General features: G+C 34.4%; 1 protein-coding gene and 1 pseudogene across 1 annotated transcript in view; one reads left to right on the forward strand and one right to left on the reverse strand.

Annotated features, from left to right (window-relative positions):
* Nucleotides 1–17702, forward strand: part of RGS22 (regulator of G protein signaling 22) — a 158345-nt gene that overhangs the window by 81936 nt on the left and 58707 nt on the right. Inside the window, exons 9-12 of the mRNA XM_025050166.1 lie at nucleotides 285–412; nucleotides 11605–11719; nucleotides 13164–13286; nucleotides 14066–14167. Coding sequence (XP_024905934.1) covers nucleotides 285–412; nucleotides 11605–11719; nucleotides 13164–13286; nucleotides 14066–14167 — 468 coding nt within the window. The remainder of the gene's footprint in view (nucleotides 1–284; nucleotides 413–11604; nucleotides 11720–13163; nucleotides 13287–14065; nucleotides 14168–17702) is intronic.
* LOC112483664 lies at nucleotides 10018–10136 on the reverse strand (annotated as a pseudogene).

A 17702-nucleotide genomic window follows, 5' to 3' on the forward strand; every position in this document is an offset into this window, starting at 1 on the left:
GAAATAAAGCCTGGCCTTTCTTTTTTCAGAGTCTAAATAGCTGTAAGACTTTCAGCCTTCTGGTTGCATAAAAGTGGGAGTTTGAGAAGAACACTTTTATTCTAGTGGGAAGCATAATAGGTGGTAGAGTGAGGGAAGAAATCCTCTAGTGATCAAAACAAATTTTAGGTAAATGTGTAGAGTTATGCTTTATTCTGTTGTTGTTTTTTTTTTTTTTCATTTTTCTCATTTTTTTTCATTTTTTTCTCATTTTTAACTTTGTTCATTATCTTACCACTTTTTAGAAAGAAGAATCCAGTTTAGTACAAACTCCTAAATCTCCCAAGAAACCTAGAGTAAAAACAGCAATTCAAAAACAGAAGAGTGAGGCTTTGTATTCAATTTCTCCTAAGGACGACATGATTGATAAAGGGTAGGTACAGCTTTTTATGTGCCAAGTGTTTTTCTGTAGTAGTAAGATTTTTTAAGAATCTAAAAATTAAATACAAATTGAAAACTAATACCTTGATTTTTTCACATGAGTTCTTATATTTCAATGATAGATATTAGAGGGTTATACTTCCTGTGTATATTATAAATTAGGAGTAGAACTCCTGAGATTAGTAATTTTAAAGAGATTGTGCCTCTGATTTCTAGCCTTTCATGAGCCATAGAATCAAAAGACTTCTCTGAAAAGATTACCCTCCAATTCTTACTTGGCCCTATTCAGTAATTTAATATTTCTCAAACTTGAGATCTCATAATACTCTCAAAAATATTATCATTATTTAATATAGTATATTATTTTATTCATTTAGGTTGGCCCATAAATTTACCCTTTTTATTATTCTTTTTTTTTGAAATTGAATTATTTTTTTTCAGCCTGGAAAAATACTCTTTGGTATTAACTTTGGTATGGGGTTGAATAACCCTTTGTTTAATAATTTATTGCTTTCTTTTCTTTTTTTTTTTTACTGAGATAAAGTTTACATAACATAAAATTCACCCTTTTAATCATGTTGAGGTATATAATTCACTGATTTTTAGTATGCTTACAAAGTTGTGCAACTGTTACCTCTATATGATTCCAGAACATTTTATCACTCCTAAAAGAAGCACCATCTCATCATCTCATTAACAATCACTTTCCATTTTCTCCCTCCTTTAGCCCCTGGTAACCACTTATCTACTTTCTGTCTCTATGGATTTGCCTATTCTAGACATTTCATATAAATGAAACTGTACAATATGTGGTCTTTTGTGCCTGGCATCTTTCATTTGCATAATGTTTTCAGTGTTCATTAATGTTGTGGTCACTTTTATTTTAAATTATTTTTGCTGGGTATAGAATTATAGATTGGTACTTATTTTCTTTCAGCTCTTGGAAGATATCATTTTGTTATCTTCTAGCTTTTAATGTTTCTGTTAAAATACAGTAGTCCCCCATTATCCACAGGGGATACATTCCAAGACCCCCAGTGGATACCTGGAGCCTCAGATAATACTGCACACTATATACACTATGTTTTCCCCCATGCATACGTACCTATGATAAAGCTTAATTTATGAATTAGGCATGATAAGAGATTAACAACAAAAACAAATAAAATAGAAAAATTATGATAATATACTATAATAAAAGTTTGTGAATGTAGTCTCTCTCCCTTCCAATCTCCGCCCCCCCCGCCCCCCCAAATATCTTATTCTACTATAGTCATCTTTTCACTTAAAGGAAGCACTTTATGGCTCCTCTTTGGTATATTCAAATCACCAGCATCACTATTCTTATGCTTTGAGGCCATTATTAAATAAGGGTTACTTGAACACAAGTATTGTCATGCCACAACAGTCGCTCTGATAACCAAGACAGCTACTAAGTGACTAATCGGCAGGTAGCATATGCAGCATAAATATGCTGGATGAAGGGATGATTTATGTCCCAGGTTGGACAAAGTGGGACAGTGCAAGATTTTATCACACTACTCAGAACAGCGCAAATTTAAAACTTATGAGTTTATTTCTGGAATGTTCTATTTAATAATTTCAGAACGAAGTTGTCTGCAGGTAACTGAACTGTAGAAAGAAAAACCATGGCCAAGTGGACAAGGGGGGACTACCGTATTAGCTCTTAGGCTAATTATTGTTCTTTTGAAGATAATATGTCTTTTCTCCAGTTGCTTTAGTATTATCTATATATTTTGTTTTTTATAGTTCTACTCTAAAATGAGGCATGGGTTTGCTTTTATATATCCAACTCAAGGTTATTAAATCTGCGGCTTTGACATCTTTTATCGGCTTTGGAAAAGCTGATATCTCTACCAATATTATTTCTAACTTTTTATCTCCTCTCATTCTGAGATTCCAATTAAATGCATGTTAGACCCTATTTATCCTCTCATACCCTGTCTTCTGTATTCCATCCTATTCTGGGTATTTTCTTTTGACTTATTTTCCAGTTTACAGTTTGTCTCTTAAACTGTGTCTAATCTGTTGTTATTCACATTTATTTAGTTCCTAATTTCAGTTATTATATTTTTTATTTCTATAATTTCTCTTTGGTTCTTTGTTAGGTCTGTTATGTCATGTTTTATAGTTTCTCGTTCTCTGGAAATGCTGTGTCTTTTATTTAATCTCGTTGATTATGTTGTTTAAAATCTGTGTCTGAAATTTTTGATGTCTGAAGCTCCTGTGACTCTCCACTGTTTTATTTAAGATGTCTTTTGTTCTTGTTGTCTTGTTTGCTCTTATATCTTCTATTTGTTAACTTTATGCTATTCTTTCTATTTGAAAAGTTGTGTGTAGAATTTATTTAAGACTTAAGTTGACATCTTTTTCTGGAAGAAATTTTTTTCTTTGATTTTACTAGGCAACTCAAACACTGATAATCTAGGATAATATTAATATAATTACCAGGATTTTTCTGTGCAAAAAATACTATGCTGTAGTATGTGTGGTTTACTTCCAGTGTTTCTTTACTACTAGGCTTCATCCCTGGGGGTTGTCAACCAAAAATATGAAGTGTTTAACAGGGCCCTCAACTCTGTTAAACATGATGTTTTGTTTTTTAGATGCTCTTCACTATCAGCAAAACCTCAAGAAAAAGCAATCCCAATGCTGAAATTAACCTGTCTGAATTTTTTTCAAATTTTTTTATTGTGGTAAAATACAAATAACATGAAATTTACCATATTAACTCTTTTTAACTGTACAGTTTAGTGATACTAAATACATTAATAATGTTACACAACCATCACCACCATCCATCTCCAGAACTCTTTTTGTATTGTAAAATGGAAGCTCAATACCCATTAAACAATACCAACCCATTTCCTCCTCTCCCCAGCCCTGACAACCAGCATTTTACTTTCTTTCTCTATGATTTTGACTACTCTTAGTACTTTGTATAATGGAATCATACATTATTTGTCTTTTCGTGACTGTATTATTTTACTTAGCTTAATATCCTCAGAGTTCATCCATGTTGTAGCACAGTTCAGAATTTCCTTCCTTTTTAAGGCTGAATTGTTCATCGTACGTATATATCACATATTACTTATCTTTTCATCCATCAATGGACACTTGGGTTGCTTTCACATATTAGCTATTGTAAATAACGCTGCTATGAACATGTGTACAAATATCTCTTCAAGAACCAACTTTTAATTATTTTGGGTATATACTTAGAAATAGAATTGCTTGATCATATGGTGATTCCACATTTAATTTTTTGAGGAAATGCCATATTGTTTTCTACAATAACTGTACCATTCCTACCAACAGTGTACAAAGATTCCAATTTCTCCTTGTCAACACTTGTTATTTTCTAGTTTTTTAATACAAGTCATCCTAATTGTGTGAGGTGGTATCTCATTGTAGTTTTGATTTGCATTCTCCTAATGAATAGTGATATTGAGCATCTTCTCATGTGCTCGTTGGTCATTTGTATATCTTTTTTGGAGAAATATCTGTTCAAGCCCTTTGCTTATTTTTGAATCAGATTGTTTTCTTGTCGTTGAGTTGCAGGACTTCTCTATGTATACTCTCCCATTCTGTACATTGCATTTTACTCTGTTGATAGTGTCTTTTGATGCACAAAATTTTTAAATTTTCATGAAGTCCATTTTGTCTAGTTTTTATTTTGTCACCTGTGTCTTTGGTAACAAAATTTGTCAGTGATTTCTTCATATCTAAGAAATCACTGACAAATTCAATGCTATGAAGCTTTTTGTCCTATGTTTTCTTCTAAGAGTTTTATAGCTTGGGCTCTTAAGTATTTAATCCGTTTTGAGTTAATTTTTGTATATAGTGTTAGATAAGGGTCCAACTTTATTCTTTTGTAAGTGAATATCCAGATTTCTAAGGATCGTTTGTTGAAAAAACTGTCCTTTCCTCATTCAATGGTTTTGGCATCCTTGTCAAAAATCATTTGACCTTAAAAGCAAAGGTTTATTTATGGGCTCCCTATTTTATTCCATTGGTCTACATGTGTATCTTTATGCCAACACCACACTGTTTTGATTACTATAGTTTTGTAGTAAGTTTTGAAATCAGGAAGTGTTAATTCTCCAGCTTTGTTCTTCTATTTTAAGATTGTTTTGGCTATTTGTAGTCCCTTGAGATTCCATACAAATTTTAGAATGGGTGTTTCTATTTCTACAAAAAATGTTATTAGGATTTTGCTTGGGATTGCATTTGCTCTATAGATTGTCTTGAGTGATATTGACATTTTAACAATATTAAATCTTTCATTCCACCGACATGGAATGTGATTCCATTTAGTTATGTCTTTTCTAATTTCTTTTAGCAGTGTTTTGTAGTTTTCATTACACAAGTCTTTCACCTCCCTAAGTCAATTTCTAGGTATTTTATTCTTTTTGATGCTATTATAAATGAGATTTTTTTCTTGATTTTTCTTTCTGATAGTTCATTTTTAATGTATAGAAACACAACGGATTTTCATATATTGACTTTGTATCCTGCACCCTTACTGAATTTGTTTATTAGTTCTAACAATTTTTTTGGTGGAGTCTCTAGGGTTTCGTATATATAATATTATATCATCTGCAAATAGTGACACTTTTGCCTCTTCCTTTTTGATTTGGATGCCTTGTATTTCTTTATCTTGCTTAATTGCTCTAGCTAGGACTTCTGGTAGTAATATTGAATTAGAACAATGAGAGTAGGCATCTTTGTCTTGTTCCTGATCTTACAGAAAAAGCTTTTATCTTTTCACCATTGAGCATGATGTTAGCTGTGGGCTTGTCATACATGGCCTTTATTATCTTAAAGTGCATTTCCTTTATACTCACTTTGTCAAGGGTTTTACTCATGAGTGGATTTTATATTTTTCCTCCAGATTTTTGAAATATAATAGACAATTAGTTGCTTGTATTTACGTTGTACAATTCAATGAATTTTTTCCCCAATTATAGTTGGCATACAATAATATACCAGTTTCAGTCATATAGCAGTGATCAGAGATCCACATAACTCACAAAGCGATCACCCCACTAAATTTAGGACCCCACTTCCCCTTACATATTTATTAAACATAATTAACCATCTTCCCTATGTTGCATTCTACATCTCCATGTCTATTCTGCAACTATCCATTAGTACCTCTTAATCCCTTTGCCTTTTTTTGTCCTCACAACCCCCCTCCCATCTAGTATCCTTCTAAATATTCTCTGTATCTATGAGTTTATTTCCATTTTTATTGTTGTTTATTTTGTTCTTTAGATTCCACATGTGTGTGAAATCATGTGATACTTGTCTTTCTCTATCTGACCCATTTCATTCATCGCAGTAAATGAAATGGGTCAATCAAGGCAATATCTTTTTCCATCCTCTTCCATTTAGTCTGTGTGTGTCATTTAATCTGAAGTGAGTTTCTTGTAGGCAGCATATGTACAGGTTTTCTTTTCTTATCCATTCAGCCACTCTATCTTTTGTTTGGAACACTTAATTATTTTCCATTTGAGGTACTTGTTGATAGGAACGTAGTTATTACCATTCTTTACTCCTATTTTTGACACATGTTTTTTCTTCTTAAAGAAGTCCCTCCAACATTTCCTGTAATACTGGCTGGGTAATGATAAATTCCCTTTGCTTATTTTTGTCTGGGAGGCTCTTTATCTGTCCTCCAAATCTAAATGATAGCTTTGCTGGATAAAGTATTCTTGGTTGTAGATCCTGGGTCTTCATCACTTTGAATATTTTGTGCCAAGCTCTTCTGTCCTGCAAGGTTTCTTTTGAGAAATCAGCTGCCAGTCTTATGCGTGCTCCCTTATAGGTAACTAATTGCTTTTCTCTTGCTGCTTTTAAGATTCTTTCTTTGTATTTAACCTTTGGCATTTTAATTATGATGTGTCTTAGTGTGGGCCTCTTTGGGTTCCTGGTTTTGGGGACTCTCTGAGCTTCCTGGAGTTTTATGTCTATTTCCTTCACTGGGTTAGGGAAGTTTTCTATCATTATTTCTTCAAATGCCTCTTCAACGTCTTGTCTTCCTTCTGGTACCCCTATGACATGGATGTTTTTACATTTAATATTGTCCCATAGTCTCCTTAAATTATTGTTATAGTTGTGGTTTCTTTTTTCTGCCATTTTGATTGAGTGTCCTTGGCTTCCTCATCCTCTATATAGGTCATTTGATCCTCTTCTTTATTCACTCTTTTTATTCTATTTAATATACTTTCATCTCAGATAATGTGTTCTTCATTTCTGACTGGTTCCCTTATATAATTTCCATTTCCATTTTTATGTTTTTTTTTTTTTATCTCTTTGTTAAAGTTCTCACTGAGTTCATCTACACTTCCCTTAATTTCATTGAGCATCTTTATAACCAGTGTTTTGAACTCTGCATCTGTTAGATTGCTTGACTCCATTATTCCTGGATCTCCGTTCTGTTCTCTCATACGGTTTCTGCTTGTCTTCCTATTTAGGCTGCCTTTCCATGTCCGTTTCTTTGTAATATGCACAACTCCTAAGTCTCCTGGTCTTATTAGTGTGGATTTTTCTGTAGTAGGTGTTCAGTGACACAGTCCTGAGAGGGTTTCAACTGCAGGCCAAGTTTAGCCCCAGCCTGTGGCCCTCTGGGGCCACACGTTAAGATTAAGCAAGCAATCCACAGATGCTTTCCTTATGGTTGCCTCAAGAAACCATACCAGAAACCGAGGCCAGCTCTCACCAATGTGAGTCTTGGCTCTGCTCAGCAAGGAGTACCTGACTCACCAGTGACACACCTGGATGTGGCGTGAGTGGGGCCACAAGTTGGAGGAGGCAGAGTTTCAGGGAATCCTCTGGGCGGAGTGACCTCTGTTATCCAGTTTGATGAGGTCTCACCTATGGAGGCTCTGTGTCCCACATTGGGAGTGGGGAGGGCTCAGCAGAGAATGATGGATACCACCGGCACTTCTGTACAGAGCAAGTCTCACCTTCAGCCCTCCCTCCAACAACTCAGTGTCCTCCTGTAAATCCCTGGTGCTCCCCACGCAGCCGAACTGGCACTAGTGCTCAGATCAAGCAGATCCATCACCACGGAAGTCCACTTGCAGACACGACCCCTTTAAGAGGCATCTGCAGCTGCCAGCTGCCACTACTATGGCCTCTGTCCCACTCAGCTGCTCAAGACTGGGCAGCCTCGCGTCCTCACCCTGTCCTACCTCCTCCTGTTGCAGGGTGATTTCTTATTTCTCTCCCTAGTTGTAGGGCTTGTTCATCTAGATCCCAGGCAATTTTCCTTGCTGTTTGTTTTTTGTTTCTGTCAGAACTTTGATTTGGTTGCAAGAGGGTTGAACATAGCCTCTATCATATACGCCATTTTTTTCTCTCTCTCGCATGTTAAATTTTGTAAAATGCCTTTTTCTGCACCTATTGAGATGATCATATGATTTTTATCTTTCATTTTGTTAATGTGGTATATCACACTGGTTGATTTGCAGATTTGAACCAGCCTCCCATGACTAGAATAAATTCCACTTGATGGTGGCATATGATCTTTTTAATGCATTATTCAATTTGGTTTGCTGATACTTTGTTGAGAATTTTTGCATCTATGTTCATCAGGGATATTGGCCTATTATTTTCTTTTCTTGTAGTATCTTTATCTGGTTTTGGTATCAGTGTAATGCTGACCTCATAAAAGGAGTTTGGAAGTTTTTTTTCCTCTTTAGTTTTTTGGAAAGGTTTGAGAAAGATTGGTATTCTTTAAATGTTTAGTAGAATTCATCAGTGAAGCCATCTGGTCCTAGACTTGTTTTTTGGGAAGTTTTTGATTACTGATTCAATCTCCTTACCAGTATGATGTCTATTCACATTTTCTATTTCCTCATGATTCAGTCTTGGTAGGAATTTGTTTATTTCTCCTACGTTGTCCAATTTTTGTGTGTGTATAGTTGTTCATAGTTCATAGTAGTCTCTTATGATTCTTTGTATTTCTGTGATATCAGTTGTAACATTTCCTCTTTCATTTCTGATTTTATTTGAGTCCTCTTTTTTCTTTGGTGATTTAGCTAAAGGTTTGTCCATTTTATTTATCTTTCAAAAAACCAGCTCTTAATTTTGTTGATATTTTCTATTGTCTTTTTAGTCTCTATTTCATTTATTTGCACTCTGAACTTTATTTCCCTCCTGCTACTAACTTTGGGATTTGTTTGTTTTTCTTTTTCTAGTTCCTTGAGGTGTAAAGTTTGGTTGGTTGAGATTTTTGTTTGTTTGTTTCTTGAGGTAGGCATTTATCACTGTGAACTTTTCTTTTAGAACTGCTTTTGCTGCATCCTGTAAGCTTTGGTATGTTGTATTTCCATTTACATTTGTCTGAAGATATTTTTTTAATTCTCTTTTGACTTCTTCTTTGACCCGCTTGTTGTTCAGTAATATGTTGTTTAATCTCCACATATTTGTGAATTTTCTGGTTTTCTTCTTGTAATTGATATCTAGTTTCATACCATTATGGTTGGGCAAAATGCTTGATATGATTTTAATTGTTTAACTATATTAAGACTTGTTTTGTGGTCTGACATATGATCTGTCCTAGAAAATGTTCCATGTGAACTTAAGAAGAATATGTATTCTGTTGCTTTTTAAGAAATGTTCTGTAAATATCTTTTAAATTCATCCAGTCTAACATGTTGTTTAAGGCCTATGTTTCCTTACTGATTTCTGTCTGGATGATCTATCCATTGATAAAGGTGGGGTATTAAAGTCCTCCACTATTATTGCATTGCTGTCTGTTTCTCCCTTTAGGTCTGTTTATATTTGCTTTATATATTTTGATGTTCCTATATTTGGTGCATAAATATTTACAAATGTAAATATTATATCCTCTTGTTGGATTGATCCATTTATCATTAAATAATGACCTTCTTTGTCTCTTATTACAGTCTTTGTCTTAAACTCTATTTTATTTGATCTGAGTATAGTACTTTCAGGTTTGTTTGTTTTTTTTTCGTTTACATGTAACGTCTTTTTCCATCCCTTTACTTTCTTATTTTTTTTTCCATCCCTTTACTTTCAATCTGTGTGTATCATTACAGCTGAAGTAAGTCTTTTGTAAGCAGTATATAGATAGGTCTTGTTTTTTAATCCATTCATCCAGTTCTGTAATTCCTTTGTTCCTTCCTCCTTCTCTTGCTCTCTACCTTTGTGGTTCGATGATTTTCTGTAGTGGGAAAATGTTAGTTAGTTAGTTAGTTAGTTTGTTTGTTTGTTTGTTTTTAAATGCCTACAGCACCTGGTATTCCTAGGTGGTCTCCCATTCAAGTACTAACCAGGCCTGACCCTGCTTAGCTTGTTCAGGGTGGACAGATTGGCCAAGCAGGAAAGGGTATTTTTAAGGTAGAGGAAACTTGAGGCTTTTGACATGCTTAGAGTAGAATCTAGTAGAAAGAGAGAAGTTGAAGATACATGAGTAAGAAGAAATTGTCTATTTTTTTTTTTAATTTTTTTTTTTAGATGAGGCAACCCTTGATTGACCTCACAGATTGCAAGGACCTTGTCAGCTTACAATCCCTTATTTATTTATTTATTTTTAATTTTTTACACCTACAGCACCTGGTCTTCCTAGGTGGTCTCCCATCCAAGTACTAACCAGGCCCGATCCTGCTTAGCTTTTGAGATCAGACAGGATCCCACTTGTTCAGGGTAGCATGGCCATAGACTAAGTTCTCTATTTTCAAAGGGCAGTAGAAGGAAGGGTTCAAGAGCCAAAGTAATGACTCCTTGTCAAGGCAAGGAGATGGGACACTTCTTTCTGAAACAGGGTAGAAGGAAAGCAGGATGGGTATAGATGACCATATTTGTTGATAGATAATTTAAGAATACTTTAGATGCAAATAACAGAAAATTTGAATAACAGTGACCTAGACAAATCCAGCTTATTTTTCTCACAGAACAAGAAATGTCAAGGTAGGCAACTGCTAGTATTGGTTCACTGATATCACAGATATTAAGGCCTGAACCCTATAATCCTCTTGGCCATTTATTCATAGTAGTATTATAGCTCCCAATGTCAGGCTTTCAAATCATAGGAGGAAGGGCAATTTCCATTAGCACTCTGCCTTTGGTCAGGAGTGCAAGCTCTTTTAGAAGCATCCTAGCAGACTTCATTTTCTATCTCATTAGTCACAGTATGTTATATGACTACCCCTCTTTGCAAAGAAGTATTGGAAAGTGAATATTTAGCCTTTTCAGTATCTCTCTGGTGCTGGTTATAGAAACATGTCACTGGGAATGGATGTTGAGTTAGTTAATCAATCAACAGTGTCTGCTATGTAGGAGAATAGTGACTGTAGCAAAAACTGAAGCATGCTGTACCTACATTTTGTTTGAGAAGAACTTGTAAAGTAATCTGCTGGTAGAATGGAGTGGAGTTAGATTGGTGAGGTGGAACAGGCATGTTTTATAAAACTGGAAGTTAAGGTTTAGAATAATTGCAGTGGGGTATGGGAGGGGGAGCTGGATAAGAAAATATAAAAAGATAATGTCCAGTCATTAGTCTAATTCCAAAGTATTCTGTTATCTTGCCCCAAACTACCATATATAAATCCTTATTGTGAGGATTAAATGTGATAATTATATTTAGCACAATGTTGTTATGTAGTATATAGTGTTCACTTAATTGTTAGTGTCCTCTTGCCCTAAGCAAATTAGTTAACTTTCTGCCTTTTAAACAAGGCTTTTTCTGTCTACCGTTATATAGTTCATTATTCTCTCCATCTCTAGAACCTCTGTAAGTGTGCATGCACGTGTGCACACACGCACACACATACACACAGACTATATCTCCTACTCATTTTTTTCAGGAAAAATCTCATTTCTGTAATTACTGATATAGCTAAAAGAGACTTCTTGTTTTTATACTCCCGTAATATGAATAATTTGTTTGGCATCTATAATATATTCTCAAATTCATTCAACCAGTGATTATTTTTTGAGAGTTGTCTTTCTGTATGACTATACTTCATGCTTCATTCTCTTCATTCTTCATTCTTGTGGGCTGGACCTGATACTTTTTTCCCCCTAATTCTCTAACAATGCTAGGAAGCACTCCTGAGATTTGATGCCGTGTTTACTAAAGGTACTTGAAATATGTTTGTTGATCAGTTAGTTCTCATTCCTATAATTTAGGTCAAAGTATGTGTCAGACAGCAGCAGAGTTATTCGTTTAACATCTTTTACTGACATTTCTGAATGTCTGAAGCCCCAGCTGGAAAGAAGATATACTTATACAGAAGAACCTTTGGTAAGTATTTTGAGGACTGATTAATCCAATTCCTCATTTAAATGATCAGATTTTGAATTTAGAGAACTTTTATTGATTTACAATATTAAACAACACATTTTATTTTATCCTTGCAAAAGGATTATTACATAAAAATTTCCTCTGTTTCCTTTTGAGTATTATGTTGCTATATATTCCATTGATTACTGTTTTCAAAAATGGCTGTGTTCTGGTTTTAGTATCAGGACACTTCAGGTACAAAATAAGACCCTCTAGGATTTTTATTAAGTTTTAACTCTTGATAAAAAAATAATTTTTGATGTTATATTTTGTAGGCTTAGAATTTTTATAAAGCAGAGTACTTCCATAGTGTGGGTACCTGGATCATGTGAATTCACTATACCAGTTCTAAATGATAACTTTACATTCCCTAAGGATTATACTTTAGATAGTAACCTTGGTAGTCCAGATATAGGCTGAACACTTAGATGTGATTTTGTATAACAATTAATTTTATTCTCCTTTTCTTCTAATTAGGATTTTTTTCCTACCAAAATAATGATTTTTTTAGTTTTGGAATGCCAATGGTTAGACATCATAAAAACATTAAATTCTCATATCAGAATTTGTTTATTAGGAAAATAAAGAGAGAAGCAGAGAGACACTATAACAAAGAACAAGAATCTTACTTAAACCCTAAATCATTCTTGCCACAGTTCTCTCAAGATTACAGAGAAGTTTGACTTGCACATAACAAATAGCAAAGAGTTCATGTGAATAGCAGATGCCCCGTTGTATTCTAGAATCACTCTTGTGTTTGGAGACATAGCCAGCTTTCTGTGTTTCAAGAATGGTATTAGGGTTGCCAGTATTGTTGGCACAGAAGCCCATAAATAGTAAATAGTTTATGAGAACTTATACTGTCATTTACACTTTCAAGGCCATGACCTGTATGGGGTGACATTATCCAAAGAGAGACTCTCTACCCCCAGATCCCCCCACATCCCACCACCATTAAAGACGGTTAATGAGCAGCACTGAGAGGCTGTGAAGATAGTTCTTTTTATAACTCTCCTGTAACTATTTCAGCAGCACCTCAAGGCTAAAATAACAATAAATATGTAGGAAAGAGGCCACCAACAGAGATTTGGAAGACTCCTAAAATGGTGTCATGGTGCCTGAAACAAGAATATAGTTGAGGCTAGGAAATTATTATAACATTAAGTTTGAGATCAGATTGGTTTATAATAGAATGAACTCTGCTGCTATAGTTTGCTCCAAAAATGAGCCCTATGTGACAGTCTGATGCAAAAATACTGCATTGATTACATATATGGTATAAAAATAAATAGTCCAGTGAAGAAATGACAGCTTGGCAGAATTTATGAAACCCTGTTGTACAATACCATAAAAAAAAAAAAATAATGTTTCTGGGTGGATAATGGACCTCTGTTTTGTTATCTAGGTTAAAACCATGGCAGATGATGACTTGGGAGGATATGACATGGAAAATTTGTTGCAGTCTTTGTATGTAGAAAATAGAGCTGGATTCTTCTTTACTAAATTTTGTGAGCATTCAGAGAACAAGGTAGAAAACTATTTAAAGTCTAATTTTATACATTTCACTTCATTTTAAAATAAGAGAAGTTGAAATAATTCAATGCTCAAATAATTATGTTTGATGTTAAATTTTTCATCTCTGGTAAGAAATTTCATACCAAATATTTACTAAAAATTTAAACACTTCTATTATAATTTTCTTTCATTCACTATCCTGCTAAAAGTAAAAAGGAAAGTACAGTATAGGTAGACAAAGATTGACCTATGCTATTAACAGTAGTTTATTTTCATATAACTTGTTTCAATGTAACATATATGAAATTTGGAGTTGATTTTTATCAATCCTTTAACTTTTATTTTTTAACAATCTTAATAATTACAACTTATAATAGGTAACGGCAAACTTATTTGCAGTTTTTTTAATCACAAAGTCTTCATGTTGACTTTGTGATGTTTCACTGGTTCAAATGAAGAGTAGTGTTTAGTTCTGGTATGAGGTACATTTGCCCATATATATCAAAATACCTTTGGGGTTCTTTAAGTGATTAATCTAATTGTTATCTAAAATGCTCATTTTATTAGTGACCAATTACGTGAGAAGCATACCTGCCAAAATATAATGTTCTAGTGACAATACCAATGAATATTCTGTATGTTGCCAGTTTGTGATAGAAGATAAAACCATATTAAATTGAACCAGATATATGGTAACACCAAGAAGCTAAACAATTACTTCTATTTGAAATTAGAGCTTTGTGGAGCTTCAATAATGGGTGGTAATAATTGATGTGCTTTTCCCATCTGTAGTTGTGGAGGAACAGCGTGTACTTCTGGTTTGACCTACAGGCTTATCATCAACTTTTCTACCAAGAAACACTTCACCCTTTTAAAGTATGCAAGCAAGCCCAAGTGAGTATTAATGTTGGTTCACCATGAATCTCTAAGTACACAGAGAAATGAAAAGTTGTGTCGGGCCCCAAACAAGAGAAATCTGGGAGTTCAGGCAAAAAGGCAACAGTTAAATTGCCGTGGCATTACTTTATTTAAATGTCAGCCAACTATTGTTTTATAATCTGATTTCTGGGTTCTCAGTTTTATCTATTTTATTTGGTTTGCTTTACTTTCTCTTTGCTGCCAATTACTTGTTCCAATAAAGGACTCCTCCTCTCTCCTTTTTTAAATTTATGCCTTTTTGGTTTGGTTGTGAATTATTCAAAAGAGAACCCTGCCCTGAGAGAGGACTTGTAATGAATCATTGAAGTGACTGGAACAGAGGCATTGGCCAAAGCTGCTCTCTGAGCTTCCTGCAGAAATCAACAGTTGGATACACTTTAGCTGTTGACCTGTCTGACGGCGAGAGAGAATGTTGACTGACTGTGTGTGGCGTAGGCCCTGTGTCTTCGCCTGGGCTTCTGTGCTACACATGATATAAGACAGATACTGAGAGGTGGAGAAAAGACTATCTCAAGACCTCCCTGAAGCAAAATAGAGGAGGAAGAGTAAAAAAAAAAAATAGAGGAGAAAGAACAGAGAATTCTCTGCAAAGGAAGACAGAGAGGGTGTCCAGTTTTTTGTTGGAAGAAGGAAAGGGATAGAATTATGACTTGAGCTGAGTTATCTTTTCAGTTTTTTATTCTTAGGCTCTTCTGATCTTTTAAGGAGAGAGGTCATCAAGCCTAGAAAACTACTAATCACTTGTATATCTGTTGACCACTTAAGTGGTTCTTAAAATCTGAACCCCTTTCCAGAGGACCTCTGCCTGAACAATGCTGAGGAGATCAGCTTTGTCGTTTTATTTATTACCTTGCTATAATCTCATTCAGGACATCAGAGAGTACTTACTGCTAAATGTTTGTTGTTACTTCCACCACCCTGACTCTGGCATTAATAATTGTGCTTTGTAAATCAGCTGACAGAGTTTTGTACTTTTTACCATGAGAATAAGGACTTTAGCTCCTACATAACCTAGATCTGGTTCCATGAAATCATGAAATTATATCTCTAATTTGCCAGTATCATTTTCTGAGACCACACAGTTTGCTCTTCTGCTCGTTAATCCTTTACCTATAATTCTCTATTTATCCTTCTCCTTCTAACCTATTGCCCCTGTCTGCTAAAGTACCATCTGTTATTTTTTATTACGTTTTCACTGCTATAAAGTGTACTCCTCCAAAAATCTTCAGCTGCTCAATTAAGTAGGATTTTTGTTGTTGTTGTTGTAATCACTATATTTCCATGTATTTATAAAAGTGGAAATTGTATTTGAGCTCGACAGACTTATTAATCCTTAGTAATGGTATTATTTAACCATCTATAATGTAACAGGATACATTCAAGTTTTGGTCATTTTGTGATGGATTATTCTGTTTGGGGGTTATTGAGACTCATAAACTTTTTATTCTTTCCTAGGTTATCTTTTAGGGAGGCAAAGCAGGGTGAGTGGAGGGAAGCAATGGAGCAATTTGCTTTCAGGCGAATAGGGGGAAATAAAAGGAGCAAATCATGTGATTTTTAAAAATAAGCTTGTTTGCTTTTTGCACTTATGATTACTTTATTTTATTTTGGTTAGTGCAAGATTTCTGTGCCTCCAGATATAAGAATTGCCTCTAATACCATAATCCTACTGATTTATTTTACAGTATGAAATATTACTCATTTCTTTATAACGCTATATTTCTTTATAGCATTTCTATGTGGCTTTCTTCAAGGATACATTACAATACAAATCTTTGGATTGATAATACCAACGGCAGAATATAATCAGCTGACAGTGTGTTACTATGAACTTGATTTTATATTGTCTTTATATATCTGACAAGCTCATTGATAGGAGACCAAGAGTTGATTCCAAAAGGCTTATGTGCTTTTCTGTATTACCAGTAGGTAGATTATATATCTTGAAGTTTTATTACCTCAAGAAGTATTACAGAAATATCTATAGGCAAACTAGGTGGTGGTGTTGGGGGGAAGGGTCAGTAACAATGATTTAATATGACTAACTGTGGCCTAGGAATTTGAACATTCTTGGGCACATCCTGAAGATTGTACTGCATGGCTTCAATAGGAAGTGATATTAGAGACCAAGTGAAATGATTTCGGCAAAGAGAAAGAGAATCACCATCATAGTTCAGAGATAGAGTCTTTGACTCCAGCAGCAACTTGCCAGGGGGTCATCTGTCACTGCTATGATTTGGAACCTAGGTTGCATCACAGATACTTCTACCATCTTTTTGACATTACATAATCACTTCAGTGATGGAGCATAACAATAGAATGAAGCAGATCTGAGTACCACTATCTTTTGTAACTTCTTCCATCTCTGTAGAAATCTTTCAAACAAACTGTATCCCAATAAAAACTATGCAGTTAGAATTTGCCACTCTCTTCACAGCATATACATTGAGATTTCTTAAAATTAGTAAACATGTATGATGCTTAAATATTATACATGTTTACACACATACAAACATGTACAAAATAAAAATAATTAATGGGAAGGAGGAAGAGAGAAAAAAAAACGGTGAAAATTAGAACCTGGGGAAAAAAATTATGTGGAGAATGTAGGAATTAATGAGTGAGAAGGCAAGTAAGAATGAAATGGGAATGAGGAATAAGAGGATCGCTAGGTCAATCCAAGGCACTTTTCCCGCAAAGTCTCATTTATATAAAGATATTCTTGCAGCAGTGTGAGATTTTTGTTTGTTTGTTTGTTTGTTTCATTGAACTGAACATCAGGGTAACATATTGTTATTTTATCACCTAGATCAGAGGCGATATGACATAGAAGGAAAAAATCACAGAACTCAAAGTTGAAAGACATGAATTCAAGTCACATTATGCTAGTTATTAGCTGAGCAAACGTGGTCAAGTTAGTCAGTTTCATAAGCCCCAGTTTCATGTTTTGTAAAATGTGCATAGTGATAGTGTTTTACATTTTACTTCCTTCTATTGGTTTGGAAGTCAGATATTCTATTTCTGTTTCACCCTTACAATTTTAACATGCATACTGAAATTAAAGTGTATAACTTATTATCTTTATCCTCTCAAACAAGTCAAGGATCGATCCTGGAACACTTTAATTCTACCACACCTTGCCTATTTTATACATTTTTTCTTTTGTATGGCATTTTTATAATGTCTATGCTTGTGTAGATTTAGTAACACAGAATTTCTTGCTTACCATTGCTTTTTACCTCACATTCCTTCTTTGGGGTTTTATTTCTGAAAATTAATATTTTTAGTGGGTATTCATTAGGATTTATTACTGGTAAAATTTCTCAGGTTTTGTTCATCTGAAAATATCTATTTTATTCTCTCATTGCTCATCTAGCTGAATCTAGAATTCTAGGCTCACAGTTTCTCTTAGCAGATATTACTCTCATGTCTTCTGGTTCCTATTGCTATTATTGCTCCTTTGAGGGTGGATGCTTTTCTCTCACTGTTT

The sequence above is a fragment of the Pteropus alecto genome, unplaced genomic scaffold, assembly GCF_000325575.1.
Source record: "Pteropus alecto unplaced genomic scaffold, ASM32557v1 scaffold164, whole genome shotgun sequence".
Lineage (NCBI taxonomy): Eukaryota > Metazoa > Chordata > Mammalia > Chiroptera > Pteropodidae > Pteropus > Pteropus alecto.